This window comes from Garra rufa, chromosome 2, assembly GCF_049309525.1.
Source record: "Garra rufa chromosome 2, GarRuf1.0, whole genome shotgun sequence".
NCBI classification, from domain to species: domain Eukaryota; kingdom Metazoa; phylum Chordata; class Actinopteri; order Cypriniformes; family Cyprinidae; genus Garra; species Garra rufa.
In genome coordinates this window covers 14,571,203-14,590,088 of record NC_133362.1, presented here as the reverse complement: position 1 = coordinate 14,590,088, position 18,886 = coordinate 14,571,203, and the positions used below count along the sequence as shown (strand labels likewise).

The 18,886-nt window shown below is 33.9% G+C and overlaps 1 protein-coding gene across 1 annotated transcript in view; it reads right to left on the bottom strand.

The window, feature by feature from the left end:
- Positions 1-18,886, bottom strand: part of eys (eyes shut homolog) — a 303,309-nt gene that overhangs the window by 220,446 nt on the left and 63,977 nt on the right. The window contains exons 12-17 of the mRNA XM_073834888.1: positions 11,474-11,707; positions 11,250-11,372; positions 10,791-10,904; positions 7,885-7,998; positions 7,525-7,638; positions 3,547-3,744 (exon numbers count right to left, since the gene is read on the bottom strand). Coding sequence (XP_073690989.1) covers positions 3,547-3,744; positions 7,525-7,638; positions 7,885-7,998; positions 10,791-10,904; positions 11,250-11,372; positions 11,474-11,707 — 897 coding nt within the window. The remainder of the gene's footprint in view (positions 1-3,546; positions 3,745-7,524; positions 7,639-7,884; positions 7,999-10,790; positions 10,905-11,249; positions 11,373-11,473; positions 11,708-18,886) is intronic.

The window sequence follows — 18,886 nt, the reverse complement described above, 5'->3', positions numbered from 1 at the left end:
CTACCCTATACAATATTTTAGAGCTTGAAATAACTAGATAAATTAATTATATAAAAAAATTAATTATATAAAAAAAAATTAATTAAAGGGGTCCTGTTATGCTTTTTCACTTCTTTTAATTTTAGTCAGTCTAGGACTTCTAACCAACACATTTCGTTTTTTGGAAGGCGGGCCTTCATCAAACCTGGAACTAATCGAGCCATTTGTGCCAGGCTAGGGGGAAAGATATAGTAATAATGTAAATTGTTTTTTTGAACCACCAAGCATGAGAGCATGTTCTATTACACCCCCAAAACAAAATCAAGACTTTGTAAAAGAGACTTTTCAGAATTATAAACCACACATTTAAAATTCCCCTACATAACCAGTTTTTCTAAGAGTGAGAACCCTGACTATTAAACTCAAATGACTGTTGCTGAGGGAAAAATAATAAAATAAATTTAACAGCTTACATGTTGAATTTTAGGGGTTTTGGTTTTCTTATAGCATATTTTGTCTTATTTTAACCATATAGCCCTCTGAACTTGGCCAAGGCCCCCTAGCGGGTCCCGTCCTCATGATTGAGAACCACAGGTCTAAAGATCACTCCAAAGACTTCTGGAAAACAGTAAAACTTCAAAACAGAAGCATTAAATATAATGAAGTTATGAACTGCCTTATTTTTATTATTTTGTACTGTTCTCTGAGGTCCACTTATAATGTTATCAAGCTTTTTACATACAAAAAAAAAAAAACTAATATTTAGGGTAACACTTTATAATAACTATCTGTTATAACTAGTTAATAGATCATTAATAAACTGTTAGTTAATGGGTTATAAATGACTTTGTTAAATAACAGTTAATAGTTTGTTAATGATTTATAACTCTGTTAAAACTAGTTAATAGACCATTAATAAAATGTTAGTTAATGAGTTATAAATGACTTTGTTAAATAACAGTTAATAGTTTGCTAATTATTTATAACTGTGCCTTATAGATAGCCAATAGATAACTTACAAACTGTTAGTTAACAAGTTATAAATGACTTGTTAACTGTGTTTTAATGATTTATAACTATACCTAATAAAATATTAATAGATCATGAACAAGCTGTTAGTAAATTACTTACTAAAGACTTGTTAAGTATCAGTTAATAGTTTATCTATGTTATTGGGACGTTATTCTAAAGTTGCAACTATTCTTCATTTATTAACTGTTAGTAAATGAGGAATAGTTGCAACTTTAGAATAACGTCCCAATAACATAGATAAGCTAATAACTAACACTTAACTAATATATATCCAAGGTGTGATAAAACATGTTCATATCAATAATGCCAATGGCTAGATTTTTATTTATTTTGTTTTCATGTTTAGCACAAAAAAGTGCCCAAACCTCATGGGTTTGTATTCCGTTGTATACTGCTGTTCTGCCATGTGATGGCTCAGTATGTGTGTTTCTATACATTAAACACAATGTTCAACATTTCATCTGTGGAGTTTCTTTGGAAAAATACAGTACACAGAAAAGCCTATGGGTGGAACAAGGTTGAGGTACAAAAAAATTATATTTTAAATATCACATCAAATTTCTGTAGCTTGAACTTGTTCCATCCATTTGCTGTTCTACAAAGTTTCACTGGTATTAGTAGATCGTTAACAAACTATGAACAACTGATCTGTAAAGTGTGAGTTAATATATTAGTTAAGTGTTGGTTATTAGCTTATGTATGTTATTGGGACGTTATTCTAAAGTTGCAACTATTCCTCATTTACTAACAGTTAATAAATGAAGAATAGTTGCAACTTTAGAATAACGTCCCAATAACATAGATAAACTATTAACTGATACTTAGCAAGTCTTTAGTAAGTAATTTACTAACAGCTTGTTCATAAACTATTACTAATTTATTAGGTATAGTTATAAATCATTAAAATACAGTTAACAAGTCATTTATAACTTGTTAACTAACAGTTTGTAAGTTATCTATTGGCTATCTATAAGGCACAGTTATAAATAATTAACAAACTATTAACTGTTATTTAACAAGTCATTTATAACTCATTAACTAACAGTTTATTAATGATCTATTAACTAGTTATAACGGATAGTTATTATAAAGTGTTACCAAATTTGGAAGTAATAGGCTATTTTCTATCCTGTTTTTAAACCCCCCCTCATCAGAACACTGTTTGAATAGGCATGGCGGATTGTAGACTCAGAAGTAAACACCCACTGCCAGGATTGGCTAATAGTTGTGTTTGACAGCCTATATTCCTCATAGATGGATGCTGCTGTTATTTAGGTAAAAAAAATGCATAAATACACAGAACATATCAAAGAAACTGTAATAACAGACAAAGCAGTAATGACCACGTAATAAAAACAGCTACTGTCAGATTCAATATAGCAGGCACAGCATTGTCTTTTAGTTTAAATTTTTCTAAAAAATAAATAAATAACCGGCAGACTGGCAGAATTTTGGCAGACTGACTTCAATATAAGCCGTTTTTAGACCAACAAGAAAGTTTTGAGTTCTGAAACTTGGATGTTTTTATAGTACAATGACCTCTTATATGTCAAAATATCAAGGGAATTTTGGTTTCTTAGTTCATAAGTCTTTTTCAATATAATCCTACAATGTTCAAACCTAAAGTAAGATGGTATAACAAAAGCAAAAGTACAACAAAAAGGACACTGGACAAAACATACTGAATTTGAAAGTGTTTTCTGCTACTTTGAGGGGACGATTTACAGCCTCTTTTAAACAAACTATAAAATCTTGCACAGTTTTGAAAGGTTTGTCTTCCTCTCAGTGTCACTGCAATGACATCCACCATTATGCTACAAGGAATTAAATCTTTATCACCCAAATAAAATACTGTCAAGTGGAAAACTCATTTTAAAGCCCCTTTGAGCTTGTGTTAAAGGTGAAGGTGTAAGCGTTGATTTCAAACAGGTTTCCTGAACACTTTGCCTGACTTCCATTGGTTGGAGGGTTGTATGCAATGACTGATCATTTAGCCTACATATGCACCAACATCAAGTGTGTTACAGCTTCCAATGTGAAAGTACTTCATTGCAAAGGCCTATTTAGTGCTTTGCAATCTGTAATCCTTAACTGACAACATGTATTTGATCTATGGCTTTTGTAATGATTTATGCAGAAGATGCAACACAAAAGGGCAAAAAACAGCTTATTGGATTGCTGAGGGAGAACAACACCCAGCCTTGGGCTTTGATTGCATTATCTCTGTCATTTATCATCCATTATTCAAATTACAAAGCAGCATTTATGCCTTACGGATACTCGCTCACAGCTGGAGCAAGACACTTGTCAAGAGCACACCAAAGCAACTGTGGCCTGGTCATACTGAATGGAGCAACTTGTGTCTCATAAAACTGCTTATTTAACTAAGTCACGGCTAACACTGTCAAAGGAGTAAACCAACAGCGCCTTTGCTCCACGTAGAGTGCCTTTCTAGAGTATCAGTGTGCTAATGAGACTGAAGGGAAACGTTTGGAGTTGGTGAGTTCAAGGCTGAGCAATAACTACAGTATTTACCGTCGTAACAGAAGCCGTGCAGACAGGGGTTGGAGCTACACTCGTCTATGTTGATCTCACAGCGGGGCCCCGTGAAGCCCTGGCGACATCGGCACCGGAAACCCAGAGGGAAGAGGACGGGATCAGCCTCTTCTACACACTCTGCCCCGTTATCACACAGATTAGCGGCCTTACAGGGCAGCGACTCGCAGTTAATCCCTGAAATTCCAAATACAGAATGAGAAACAATTCCATCTGCGACAAAAACAACAACAACAGAAAATGTCCGACTGTTTGTTTACTCTACAAATTCTCATAATTAATTTCTTAAAAGGCCTCTATTGCCACATTTAAGTCAACAGCAGCCATGTTACTAAAAGGGTTCCCACATATTTTTACAGCTGAATTTTCTAACTTTTCTAAGACAAAAGGCACAGACAATCAATTTTTTTTGCCACCTAAGGGGTTGAAATCTACTATTTATTATTCTAATGTACATTCATATCTTTAAAAAAATCTAGTTTAAACTAATAAAAATGAAACCACTTTCTGGAGTATGTTTTGTTCTGCACTGAATTTGAACAAATCACAATAATTACCTTTTTCCTGTTTTTTTTTTTATGATTAATGCACAAGGATTTATTTATACATTTAATGCATTTACTTGTTTTGATAAAATAAAATAAAATAAAAAACATTATAACACAACATAAAGAATTTTATTAAATCAAATAAAATTAAAGAACAGAAACATAAAATAAAATAACACACAATAATAAAATAACAAAATAAAATACTACAACAACAAATACAAAATAATAAAATAAAATAAACAAACATAACATCATAGCATAACATAAACTATAAAAATAATTTGATACAATCAAATAAAATAAAAGACCAAAAACACAAAATAACTAAATAAATTACATAAAGTGATAAAATAACAACAAAATAAAATAAAACAACAAATACAAAGTAACAAAATACAACTACATTAAAATAAAATTAAATAAACTAAACCAAAACAACACAACATAAAATAAAAAACATCATAACATACCAAAATAAAAATTCAAATTAAATAAAAGAACAACATAAAACAAAATAATATAAAATTACACGAAATAAAATAACGTCAACAAAATAATAAAATAAAATTACATAAAAATAAAACATAAAATAAAATTACAAAATAAAATTACACTAAACAATATAAAAACTAAATAAAATTACAATAAAAATAAATCAACTTAAAATAAAACAAAATAACAGAATAACAAAAATTACAAATAAAAAATAAAATAAAACAAAATAACAAAACAACATAAAATAAAATTACTTAAATGAATACAAACAACAAAATAAGATTAAATAAAAGAACATAATTATAAAATAAAACAATAATATAATACAATTAAATTACATAAAATAACCAAATAAAATTACATACAATAAAAAAACTAAATAATAAAGTAATAAAATAATAAATACAAATAAAATCAAGCAGATAATTCCATATGTTCTCATTTTCAACCTGCTGACAAGTTTAGACTATTTTATTAATTCTAATCCACTTTAGATGAATAATGCTGATCTCACAAAAAATTCCTGACTAGTTTAGACCTGGACATAAAAATAAAAAAATACACCTGATATTTCCATATTTTCTCATAATCCTCCTGATTAATTCCAACTGGTTTTAGATGAGCAATTTTGATCTGTTACCAAAACCAGTTAGTTATTATAGTAGGCAGGCAGAGATGTGTAGTCAAGTTGGGCACTAACTGGTAACTGACCAAAACTAGTCAGTAAAGATTACCAGGCTAGACTGGCTAAGATGGTGAAAACGGTTTCTTCAACAGGGAAATGGATGAGACAAAAATATCCATGAATTGAAGACAGTACAAGAACCCATAACATACTGGCACATTTGAGACAGATAGGTGAGAACAACTTCAATGAAAATTAATGACATACTTTGGATGTCTAATCACACTCGTGGCATTGTTGGGTAATGGCTGCTAGGAACTCTCAAGGTTTCAATTAACACACGAATAGACTGTGCACTATATTTTAGCCAGTCTAGACACTAGATAATTTAGTAAGGGATAGCAGTGTAATGGGTAGGTTAATGTTCCCCGGATCCCTCCACATAAACACTATGCACGTTTCTCATAGAGCGGTGAAGCCGTCTATGCCTTTTTTCCCTCAATTTCAAAACAGAATAATCGATATCATCATTATCCCTGACAACCTAATTTGCGCATCTAATGGAAGTGTGATCCGTGATCTCTGTTTGAGTATAAGCAGTGATGACTGAGCTGCCTGATCGATTTTAGATGAGCTGCATTCTGTGTCTGAAATTGACCAGCTGAGCATCAAACATACACAAAAATACAACAGAGAAAACCCCATAATGCACAAAATACAGCTGTGTAAAACAGGTGTATTCACGCAGCAGATTTTTCCAGGAGACAGTTTCCTGATCTGAATAACATAGTCAAAAAGCACAGCACTCTAGGGGGGATTTGTCCTGACATTTAGGTCTGATTCGATCAACCTCTGAACCAAACCAGCATACCGTAACTTGTGCACATGAATACAGGGATTACAATAATACCTTATCCTCAACAAAATGTTCATCAGCAAGTCAATTGTGAGGTTAACATGATCCTAAAATTGTTGTAAATGAAAACCATGCATTGTGAAGGTGTACAGTTGAAGTCAAAAGTTTACATACACCTTGGAGAATCTGAAAAACTGTAATTATTTGACCAAAATAAGAGGGATCATATAAAATGCATGTAATTTTTATTTAGTACTGACCTGAATAAAATATTTCACATGAAAGACACAAGATATTAATATTTGAATTAATAAAAATGACCCTGTTCAAAAGTTTACATACACTTAAATACTTAAAAGTGTTGTTACCTGAATGATCCACAGAATGATTTTTTTTTTTTAAGTGGTAGTTGTTCATGAGTTCCTTGTTTGTCCTGAACAGTTAAACTGCCCGATTTTCTTCAGAAAAATCCTTTAGGTCCTACAAATTATTTGGTTTTTCAGCATTAATGTATTTTAAACCCTTTCCAACAATTACTGTATGATTTTGAGATCCATCTTTTCACACTGAGCACAACTGAGGGATGCATATGCAACTATTACAGAAGGTTCTAATGCTCACTGATGCTTCAGAAGGAAAAATGACGCACTAAGAGCCAGGGGTGAAAACTTTTTGAATTTGAAGATCAGGGCAAATGTAACTTATTTTGTTTTCTGGGGAACATGTAAGTATCTTCTGTAGCTTCTGAATGGCAGTACTAAATGAAAAAAAAAAAAAAAAAGAAGATATTTAGGCAAAATAAGAAAAATGTACACATCCTCTTTCTGTGCAAAAATTTACACCACTGGCTCTTAATGCATCATTTCCTTTTTAAGCATCAGTGAGCATTTTGAATTTTTATAAATGCAACTATTATTTTCTCTTGTGGACTATATATGTAAACGTCTTTTATGTAAAATATCTTATTCAGGTCAGTACTAAAAAAATAACATGCATTTTGTATGATCCTTCTTATTTTAATAAAATAATTAACATTTTAATTAACATGATTATGTAAGGTGTATGTAAACTTTTGACTTCAACTGTATATACAATAAAGAGAATTTAATTTCTACATCCAATCTTTTTTGACAAAAGATTACATTAAAAAGTAGAGTATTAAGCACATTGGCAAAGGGTGCCAGTTTGCCAAGATTTTATTTTCTATTTTTGTTTTACTATATTTGTAGACTATTTTATTTCAAAGGTATTTTACTAGACATTTCTACATTTAAAATTCACTTTAATTTGAAATTATTATATGGTCAATGAAGATGTCTTGATGTGGCAATACTGAATGCATGAGTTCAGACAGGTGAGAGGAATGCTCTCTGAAGTTAATTAACTTTGCTTTTCTTCACCCTTCACCCCAGTCCCTCAGTCTTCATTACCTTTAAACGGAGCCGTGCATCGGCAGTAGTAATTACCCGGTTGGTCAATGCAGGTGCCTCCATTCTTACAGGGATATGAGACACACTCATCAACGTTCAGCAAGCACTCAGGTCCTTTAATGCACAAAATAAAGCAGAAAAATCAGAAATATTTTGAAAGCAGCCCATATCTCTGAGAGAATACCTGAGAGACAGCTTTCCACGAATGACAAAAATATGACAAGACATTCATACTTAGTATTTGGGGACTATGTGGAGTTTTAAGATGTGGAGTCATATTTTAGTGCCGGGCCCCGTGAGAGCAATAGGGAAGCAATGGAGAGATAATCAATGCGATAATGTTCTAAACATTAAACACACCGGAGAAACCTGAAGGGCAAATGCATTTAAAGCCATCTGAGAGGTCCAAACACGTGCCACTGTTCATGCATGGCGATGACAGGCATTCATCTATGTTTATTTCACAAAAACTGCCTGAGAAATGAGAGAAAAAGAGAAAGGCACACAAAAAGAGAGGGGAAAAAATGAGAGTTGTCGTATAAATTCCCATGCCAACCAATTATATGCTGAAGTTTTCAGCGTACAAAGAATCTGGAATAAAAGTAAAAACAAATCTAAAATCCCTTTTAAGCCTTCGAGCAATACACCTCCTGGTTTGAAATGAAAGTAGATGAATTTACATTCCGTTGGGCAGGAGGTTCCTAAAATATACTGAGAGCTTGAGTTGACTCATACCGCCAAATGAGCCTATTTCCTTTCCAATTTGCATGAACATGAAAGAATTAAGTGGAAATTACTCTCGAAATAGAAATTTAATGTGGCTGGATAAGAACTAAAAGAGCCCCTCTGTTTTAAAGGGTTGTTTGTAAACTAAACATGACACAGTAAATGATCATATCTTGTCACGCTGAAGTGTGTAATTTTTTTCTATATTAAAATCCTTCCATCTCAGTTTAAAGTGCTGAGACAACTATAAGTAAGCCATTTGCAGCTTAACTTCTTTGTGGCAATTTAAAAACATTGCTCTGTTTGTTTGAAAGGGTTGTCAGCTTCTGACTCAACCAATGAACACTGTTTTCAGTTATTAAAGGGATAGTTCACTGTAAAATGAAAGTCTGTCATTAATTATTTACCCTTGTGTCATTTCAAACAATCAAGAGCTTTCTCACCCTGCATAGACAGCAACGCAACTGACACGTTTAAGGCCCAGAAAAGAGTAAAAACATTGTTAAAATAATCCATGTGGCATCAGTGGTTCAACTTTAAAGGAATAGTTCACCTAAAAATGAAAATTAGCCCATTATTTACTTTATTTATATGACTTCCTGCTTTCAGATGAATGCAATCGGCGTTATATAAAAAATTATCCTGGCACTTGCAAGATGGAGAATGGCATGAGTGGGTGTTTTTCTTCATGAGACCAAAACAAGTCCAATAAAGTGCATCCATCCATAATAAAAAGTGCCTCACATGGCTCCGGGGGTGTATAAAGGCCTCCTGTAGTGAATCAATGTTTTTTTGTGAGAAAAACATCCATATTTAAAATGTAATAATCACTTTAATCTATCTTACGCCAACTGGTTGTACACTGAAGCCCTTCCGGGAGGATGACGTGGGATGTCGGCGCTGCGTAACATCGCACAAACCAATGTTTGTTTACAGGAGCAAAGGAAGCAAAGTTTCCTTACTTTAGCAAAGGAAAACTCTTCTTGGTTTATATCAAAATCATCCAACATTTTTCTTTACAAATCCTCATTTTGTACTTTTAATGCATGACTGGTGCTGTGTTTACTTCTCTCCACAGAGCATTCGTGTTTGTCACGATTATTTTACGTGCACAAAGAAAACAAAAATAATGACTTTATTTAGTAATGTCTTCTTTTTTTCTTGTCAATCTTCTCCGCCATTCACAACAGAACCACAAAGCATTCGTGTGGTGCTGCTGATGTAGAACATACATCTCTCTTAGTTCATTGTCTGTATATTGTGGTTCAAAGAACTAAGGCTGGCAAAAATTGCAAGTCTACCTCTCTGCCAAAATCTTCAGACATGTTTGCGAAGACTGTTTTATGTACATCGTGATTCTTCCTCTGCTTGTAAACAAAGCGCATTGCATCTAGACACGTGTCACTGTACTCTTGTAAATGTGCACCAAAGACAGACAAAAATAAATTGTTGAATAAAGTTATTTTTGTTTTCTTTGTGCACAAAAAGTATTCTCGTAACTTCATAAAATTACGGTTGAACCACTGATGACACATATTTTAATTATGTCCTTACGACCTTTTTGGGCCTTGAATATGGTAGTTGCGTTGCTGTCCATGCAGGGTCAGAAAGCTCTCGGATTTCATCAAAAATATCTTAATTTGTGTTCCAAAGATGAACAAAGGTCATACGGGTTTGGAACGACATGAGGGTGAGTAATTAATAACAACATTTTCATTTCAATTATCCCTTTAGTGCTGCTGCATGAGCTTTTCCTAATACAATGGCTGATTTATCTAATTTTCTCTTTTCTGATAAACATAAATTCTCAAATTTCTCTCAAAATTTTCCCTAAAAACGCTAACATGTGTGGTGCAAATGGGAACACAAAATTAAATTTGTCGTAGTTTTTCCCAGCTATGATGGTTTCATCTTCTGAAAAACCCAGAAATTTGAATAAAGTTTACGAGTACAAAGTTCCACAACTAAGACTAATCTAGTTTTACTTGATGATACTACTATAACTACTAGAAGTACCTTGACAAACTTTAATATTAATTATAAATAAACAAATGAATATTTAAAACAACACTAATATTCCATGTTCACACAGAAAAATAGAGGTTTAAAATTGTACAACAGCTTGTCGCTGAAGCAGTACCCTTAAAAGGACATGTTTGTACCTTTTAATTTTTTTTTTTTACCCCTAATAGGTACATATTGGTACCTAAAGGGTACGTATTACTACTCTGAGGTACTAATATGTACCCTATAGGGATAAAAAAAAAAAAAAGAGGTACAAACATGTCCTTTTAAGGGTACTGCTCCAACAATTTTACACCCCTATTTTTAAGACTTTTGTGTTTAAGACTTCAAAAGGCAAAAATGTTGCTAAAGTTATCATTCCCACTGTATGAGGAGTGAATCCTGTATTGTGTAACCATTCGGAAATGTAATTTAAAGGATTCAATTCTACATTTAAACATGGTTGTCAGTTTAAAAAGGCCTTCGTCACCTAAAATCAGTCTGTGAAAGTGCGACGGCAGGAAGGAATTATGTACCTGTGGTCCCGGCAGGGCAGAGACAGCTGAAGGAGTTAAGCTCATCTGAGCAGGAGGCTCCATTCTGACAGGGTTGACTAAGACACTCATTTACTTCAATCTCACAGTTATTACCTTGAGAAGAAGGGGAAAGGTTCATTTCATTAAGGATTTCCTTGCAAATACAGGGGCCGTGATGCCCCTTCAAATAAAATAACCCACAGCTAATGATGAGGTGCTGTGGAGGAAAAAAACAACACTCCTGTCTCCTTGGTCAAATGGATGGCAGAAAATGTGATGGCAGGGTAATGCGGTTTAAGAAATTCCCCTTGATAAGCAGACGGTCAACTAATGTCTTACAATACAGGAGCAGATTTGAGGCCACAGACCTTTTAAACACGGCTCAACAGAAGGGAATTGAATGTTAGAAAACTGGGCAAAGGAAGAAATTGCTCTAGAAAATTGCTTGTGGTGACTTACCGACGAACCCAGGTGCACAGAAACAGTCATAGGCATTGATACCATCTTTACAGATACTGAGTGCACCACAAGGCTTATCCAGACAGTCATCGATGTTTACCTCACAGAATCGTCCTCGTAACCCTGAGCAAGAGATGAAAATGGGGTGAGGGTTAAATGGATGCTTTAGTGAAAGTGTAGACAGAGGGACTGACAGGAGACAGGCCTTACGGAATCGTTCTTACCAGGCAAACATTCACAGACGAAGCCCAGCGGGAGATCCACACACTTTGATCCGTGATGACACAATCCTTCAACGCAGTGACTGATGGAAGTATCACAAAATAGGCCCGTATAGCCATGGTGACACGTGCACTTGAAACCGCCCTGCTGCTCTTCGCACATAGAGGTGCCCTTCGTATCGCACGGGTTGGAAGTGCAGCCCGCAGTAGGCATGGAGCAGTCATGTCCTGTGAATCCTGTGTGAAATTGGATGAAAGGGCTGATTGATGTGGAATGGCTCAATGGAGACACTTCAGCGTTCGTTATTCAGCTGTCATGCCTCAGTTGACACTGTTGCCAAATGCTGGCACTCCATGCATTTACATCCTCAAGAAGTGGTATAAACAGACATAAAACCCAAATATTATGCCACTCAATTAATATGCAATCCAAAAAAGATATGGAACTTCTTTCTTTACTATTTTGTATTCATTTCGTATTTCCAGGACCTTGACTTTTCAAAGACGAACGGATACATCATGCCAATAAAGCTAATGAAGTAAACCTAATAAAACTTAAGCCAACCTCACCAGTAAAACGGTTTACACAAAAATCGAAATCTGTGCTATAGGAGCAGTATTTCACCTGTCCTCTCAGACTATAGTGGGTGCCGGCATATGGGAAGACCTTATCCAGAGATGTGCAATCAGTGACAGCCGAGGAACAGTTCTTATCTTGGAGAGGCAGCAGATAAAAAGCACAACAACTCGAGTGATGCAAAGGTCACAACCCAAGAACACATCCTGTCATCAAAGCTCCAATCAAGTGGCATGTAATTGACATTGCTAATCTGAGACGGCCAACAACTGAAGAGTCAAATTGGAAGTGTTTGCTTTTTATTAGTCTTTTTTGCGTCCTATTATTTTCTCTTTTTTCCCCTCCCTCTACACCCTAGTGAAAAAAATTATAACTTGACATACATATAGATTTACAGTTGAAGTCAATAGTTTAAACACCTTGCAGAATCTGCTAAATGTTAATAATTTTACCAAAATAAGAGGGATCATTGAAAATGTATGTTATTTTTTTTTTATTTAGTACAGACCTGAGAAGATGACCCTGTTCAAAAGTTTACATAAACTTGATTCTTGATACTATGTTGTTACCTGAATGATCCACAGCTGTGTTATTTTTTGTTTACTGATAGGTGTTCATAAGGCCCTTTTTTTACCTTCCCTTCTGATTCTATGGTTTTTCAGCATTTTTGTGTTTTTGAACCCTTTCCAACAATGACTGTATGATTTTGAGATCCATCTTTTCACACTGAGGACAACTGAGGGACTCATATGCAACTATTACAGAAGGTTCAAACACTCACTGATGCTCCAGAAAGAAAAATGATGTATTAAGAGCCAGGGGTGTTCATTTTCGTAACTGAATGGAGATTTATTTTGCCTAAATATCATTTTTTTTTTCATTTAGTACTGCCCTTCAGAAGCTACAGAAGATACTTAAATGTTTCCCCAGAAGACAAAATAAGTTAAATTTAACACAAAAAGTTCAAATACACAAAAATGCTGAGAAACCAAAGAATGTGTGGGACCTGAAGGACTTTTCTGAAGAACAGCAGGCAGTTTAACTGTTTAGGACAAACAAGGAACTCATGAACAACTATCACAAAAAAAAGTGTGGATCATTCTGACAACAACACAGTATTAAGAACCAAGTGTATGTAAACTTTTGAACAGGGTATTTTTTTTTATAAATTCAACTATTATTTTCTCCTGTGGACTATATGTAAACTTCTTTAAAAAAAAACATGCACTTTGTATGATCCCTCTTATTTTTGTAAAATAATTAACGTTTTATACCTTTGCAAGGTGTATGTAATCTTCTGACTTCAACAGTCCATATTTCATAAAATTACCCTGCAATTGTACTTTTAGTATACTAAACCGGTATACTTAAAATCTGCCAACTAATTTTGTACTTAATGCACTGTAATTGTGCAGAAGTAGTGCTGAAGTCCATCTAAAGATATACTGAAATATATTTAATTGTGCTAAAGTACACTTCAGACACATTTCAAATATCTTGCATTTAAAGACCGATATTATTCAAAGATCATAAAATCCTTATCAACATTAAAACACAATTTAGGCCTACTATTAAGAAATGTGCATTAGTACTCCAAATAAAGTTTAGTTATAATTTTTATTTAAAAATATAGTCTCAAGCTATTTGTCAGTAAACATGTTAATAGATTTGGACCAGGGTTGGGGCCATTCATGAATTGAATTGAGAATGAATGGTAAATTCCAATTCACTTCCTGGAATGGAATTGGAATTGGAATTGCATGCAGCTGACAGGAAATGGAATTGGAATTGAATTGGAATGCCAGGAAACAGAATTGAATCCAAATAAATTCCACTAAATTCCACTTGAGTTGCTAAATAAAATAATTTGACTTGATTTGCTTAATAGTTTATAGTACATTAAATATTGTAAATCACATAAACAACAAACATATAAAAGAAATACAAAGTACTGTATGTTCAGTATGTTAAGCGTGATCATTTCACATGCCAAATTTCAAAAAATGATGATAATTCAATGCAATAAAAAGTGAATGAAATACATGAATGAACATGACTTTTTTTTGTGAGCTGAGACAAAATATATGTGGTAATCATATATTGAATGTATAGTACATCCACAAACTTATCACCACTGTCATTCAATTATTAATTCATAATGTACAGTTCTCATTTTTATTTACTTGCATTTGATCAACTCTATTTCATACATGGTATTTGCAAAGCATCATAAATAAAGTTCAAATTTATGTCTCTAAATGTAATCACAAATAAATGCTCAGAAACAGCAATAAACGGAATTCAGTGGAATTTCCCTGAATTGAATTCCACTTCCTGTAATTCCAATTCAATTCCAACTCTGTTTCCTGTAATTGTTGTTGAATTCCAATTCCAATTCCATTTGCTTCTTTGAATTGGAATTGTTGAGTTCATTCCTGAATTGACCCCAACCCTGATTTGGACTATGCTTAGTATGAAATACATGTATTTTAAAAATATTACTTTTTTCACTAGGGTAATGCCTTGACGATATGCATTTCATTTCAATAAAGAAACAAAATACTTGACAAAAATAAAAAAAGTTAAAATAAATTAATAAAGATGGATGCAAAAAGATTTTTAGTTTGCTCTTTGGAATTTTACAGTTGTAATTTCACATATGACTATTCCCCCAAAAACATTTTATTTTTATTTATTTATTTTTCCAAATTGTGTGTTCTTGTTTTTCTCAACATTGATATTACCTTTTATTCTACATGGTTGCTCACTTAAAAAGAAGTGTGAAAGTGAAGTGTGAAAAATAAATTTCACAAATGAACACACACACGCTCCTTGTAGCCCTTTTAATTAATGCAATAAATACTGCATGCATAATAAAATGCTAAAAATAAGGCATCATACCCACTGCCTAATACTCATATTTGCCAATATAATTTTATTTACACTCAATTATTTTTACTTGTACTATACTTTTCATTAAAATGATCCTGTAATTCTGTCATTTAATGACTGTAATAATCAACTCACAGAAACATGTTTAATATGAAATGTCTTAACATTTTTTTGCTACATATATAAACCTAAAGCTATAAACAACTAGAGCTCACAAATGAGTAAACACTTTATCAAGTGCTTTCAAAGAAGACAAATTCTGCAATGCTGCAATAGGGCAGTAGCATTGAGACAGCTGTTCAGAGCAGAGTAGGCCTGTGAATCAGTACAATCAATGGGACATCTGAGCTGCCACCATTCCTCTTTCAGAGCATGTTGCTGAGACATTGATGTCTGTGTAATGTCAGTGTACACAATGCACATAGAGGGATTGCACTCTTTAGGAGTTTAATCTATGCTCGTCTGCATGCTGAAAGCCTCTGGTATTCTCCTGTGTGTTAACTTGTACTGGCAACAGGACAATAAAGCTGCGAAAATTACAACCACGAAAAAGATCTTGTATAGAGTCTTGAGTAGAGTTCAGTCTAAACATTGATCAAAATGCAGTTTTTGCAAAATATACTGTATGATGCCTGGTCCCAGAAGATTTTGTTTTGTGTATCTCCTAAAATCGACACAAAAGATGTGTAATACAGTTCCTAAAACTAAAATGATTACTGCGGCATTTTTTTTCTGGAGTAAAAAATCTGGGAAGCAGCAAAAGTCTCAAACTTGTCTTCCTTTACCATAGAAAATCTCACAATTTTTCCAGTTACCCAAATTAAATGCTATTCTAGTCATGGAAATACACCGACTAGGAAGATCCCAAAAGCTCCAAAACTGCCTGACCTTCCATTATAATACCAGTCAAATCACTGATAAAATATGATAAAAACTATACCCCAAATTTGGCCTCTTAAGGTCAAACCATGCTATAAAAAGCTTAAAAACCAACTGTCCAGCAAATGTGCACATCTGTTAAAGAGTTAACACTGCTGTAAAAATGGTGATGGCTTTGCCAATGAGACAATTGGCTCTTTTAATTAAAAGGTGGGAGCTAATTTTCTACAGCTGCTATGCTAATTGTTGTAATTTCTCCCATTCTCTCCTTATTCTGTCTGTTATTATTCTAAAAAAGACCTCAGTGTAGAAATACAATAAGGCATGCTTTAAAGAAGTAACTAAAGCTCAACAGATCATTATTACTATAAAACAGAAACATTTCTCTGCAAGTTGCTGGACACAACTTGTTAATTCTCTTGCGTTCCAATATTTGCATTTCAAATAATTCCATTAATGATGTGACTCAACGCTGAGTTAACAAATTTCCTCTAGGAGATGGGCTTATTTTTAGATCTTTGTTGTTTTGCTTTTTGCGCTCTAACAAGCCACATACAGTATTGATTAGTTTGGCTCACTCTAACATAATAGAAAAATCTGAATAAATCAAAACATTCTTTACAACAGCTACTTAGCAATGAATCCCTGAGGGCACATGCATGCATAACCCCCGTTAGATCAATGCAAGTAAAATTATTGGTGCAGAAAGCAGAACCACAGTGAATTTGCTTCACTTCACAGCAGGTGCCCTCAAAACTTACATTTGAATGACATGAAGTAAATATATCAGCCTTCGGTAAACCACACACCCTGCTGGCGCACTACATGAGCAGAAGTAAATATGAACCCTTTTTAATTAGCACTTTTCACTATTCCAGACCCTTTCATTGTTAACATATACACAGCCATCGGTCATAAAATGAAAACAGCCACATTTCTGCACTATTCTGTTTAACTAGAGGTGTTATTGCAAAGAATAAATGTTCAGGAATGACAGCGGTTCAGCAATAGAGTGGTAAACCACACCAAATCTGCATGATATCTGAATACCAAGACATTTATGAATGCAAAAAATGTTAACATCCAACACCGAGCTCCTGGAAACTTCATGAAATGAGTATCAACAGCTGTGCAGCCACATACTAGCTCATGTGTGGGCTGCAGAAAAAGTGTGAAGCTCACCATCACTGGACTCGTAAGCAGTTAAAATCCATTCTCTGGAGTGATGGATCACTCATCACCATCTGCCAGCCTGAAGGATGTATCTAGATTTGCCAGGAGAACTCTACCTGCCTGAAAGCACAGTACCAGCTGTACAGTTTGGAGAAGGAGAAATAACACTTTTTCACTGTTACAGCAATTCCCTTAAGCTTTACATAGAGAAATATATCCCAAAAAGTGACACATGCTACATGGTTCTAAACTTTCTTTTTGAGACTATGTTGCTCATAGTGTATAAAAAGAGGTTTGTTTAGAAATTGTTTGTGGATGCCCTGACCTCAACACCATGAAGCAAATTTGGATGCAACTGGATTCCCTCAACATCAGTGCCAAACATCAAAAATGCTTGCAGCTAAATGGAGGCAAAACTAAGAGACGCTGGCTCTGTACCAAAACCTACTGAGCACCGTTGCTGTCTACACTGAAAGCCACCTTGAAAGCAGCATCATAATTGGAGTGGAACATCTTAAAAGGTGTTTTGAATGTTTTTTTACAAATCACATGCAAAATGTTCAGTTACCTGACATGTGTCACTAAATTGGGTACTCTGAAACATCACAAATTTATATAAAAAAACTGAGATTGGAGGAAACAAAATTTGGCCAATCAAACATTTTTTTTTTTTCACATTCAGGGTTACTGGTATGTCTTGAATGGCTGGAGTCTGGAAAGAGCATGTGGTCAAAGTTTGCAAAATGGCAAAATTACTAATATTACTTAAAGCGCCTAATGTTCATAGGTAGCAGTTGTTATGCTGCCTTCAAGTGCATCTTAAAACTTATTACCTTGTAGGGGTGGGCGATATACTGGTAGACATGATTAACTGGTAGAAATTTGTCTGCTAAAGATTTTGGGCTATCGTCTCTATCTCAGTTACACGGTCACATAACAATGCTATGCTACATGGTAAAGAAAACGTATAGTTTACAAGGGATTGTAAACATTGTAGTTTAAAAACAAGACAATTGAAATGCAATCAGCAGTGAAAGAACTCATTTCGCTGTATATGTGCACTGTCTGAGAGACTGTTTTTGAGCCTGTCAGAGAGGCACATGCATGCAAAGACGGTGCTCATAGGTCGTGGGAGCATTGAACAGAGTAATTTTTGCTGCTTTATAGGGCTTTGGCAGTTAAATACACTTGTATGTCAAAATGTCTATCTTTGCAAGTGTCCTCGTAAACACAGTAATTTAGGTCTAAAGAGAAATCAAACAGCTGAGTAGAAAAACACATGCGGAACAGTACATTGGATTTGGGTAGCTCTTAGAGTGATAGCAGTCTAATATTCCTGTCTGTCATTTATGTTAATCAAACAACAAAAGATTAAAAAAAAAAATCTCTCACTGCTTGATTTCATTTAATTTACACAGTGAAGAATATGTCGTTTTTATACATTTGATTACTTTTTACAATGTATGTAGCATTTCTTATTTATTAGTTCTACTGTAGTTTTTTATTTTGTTGTAAATAGTTTATTATTCTTATTTTTATTGCTGATTGTTTTACTTGTCTTCAGTAAGCTGGAATTTTTTTTTTTTTTTCAAAAAATTGTGATATTATAAAGACCTTATTTAAAGCAAAAAAAACTAACCCTGCATTAGTTTGTGCCCTGTGCTCCCCACTTATGATATGAGTAATACTTTTATTTCACTATAACAATATATATCACAAAATACACATTAAAAAAATCTGGATTGTTTCAACCCAACTTTGGGTCAGATATGGACTAACCCAACTTTTGGGTTAAAAATTTAATGTAAAAATTTAACCCAACAGCAGGATTAGTCCATATTTGACCCAAAGTTGAGTTGAAACAATCCAGAATTGTTTTATTATTAATTAGATAA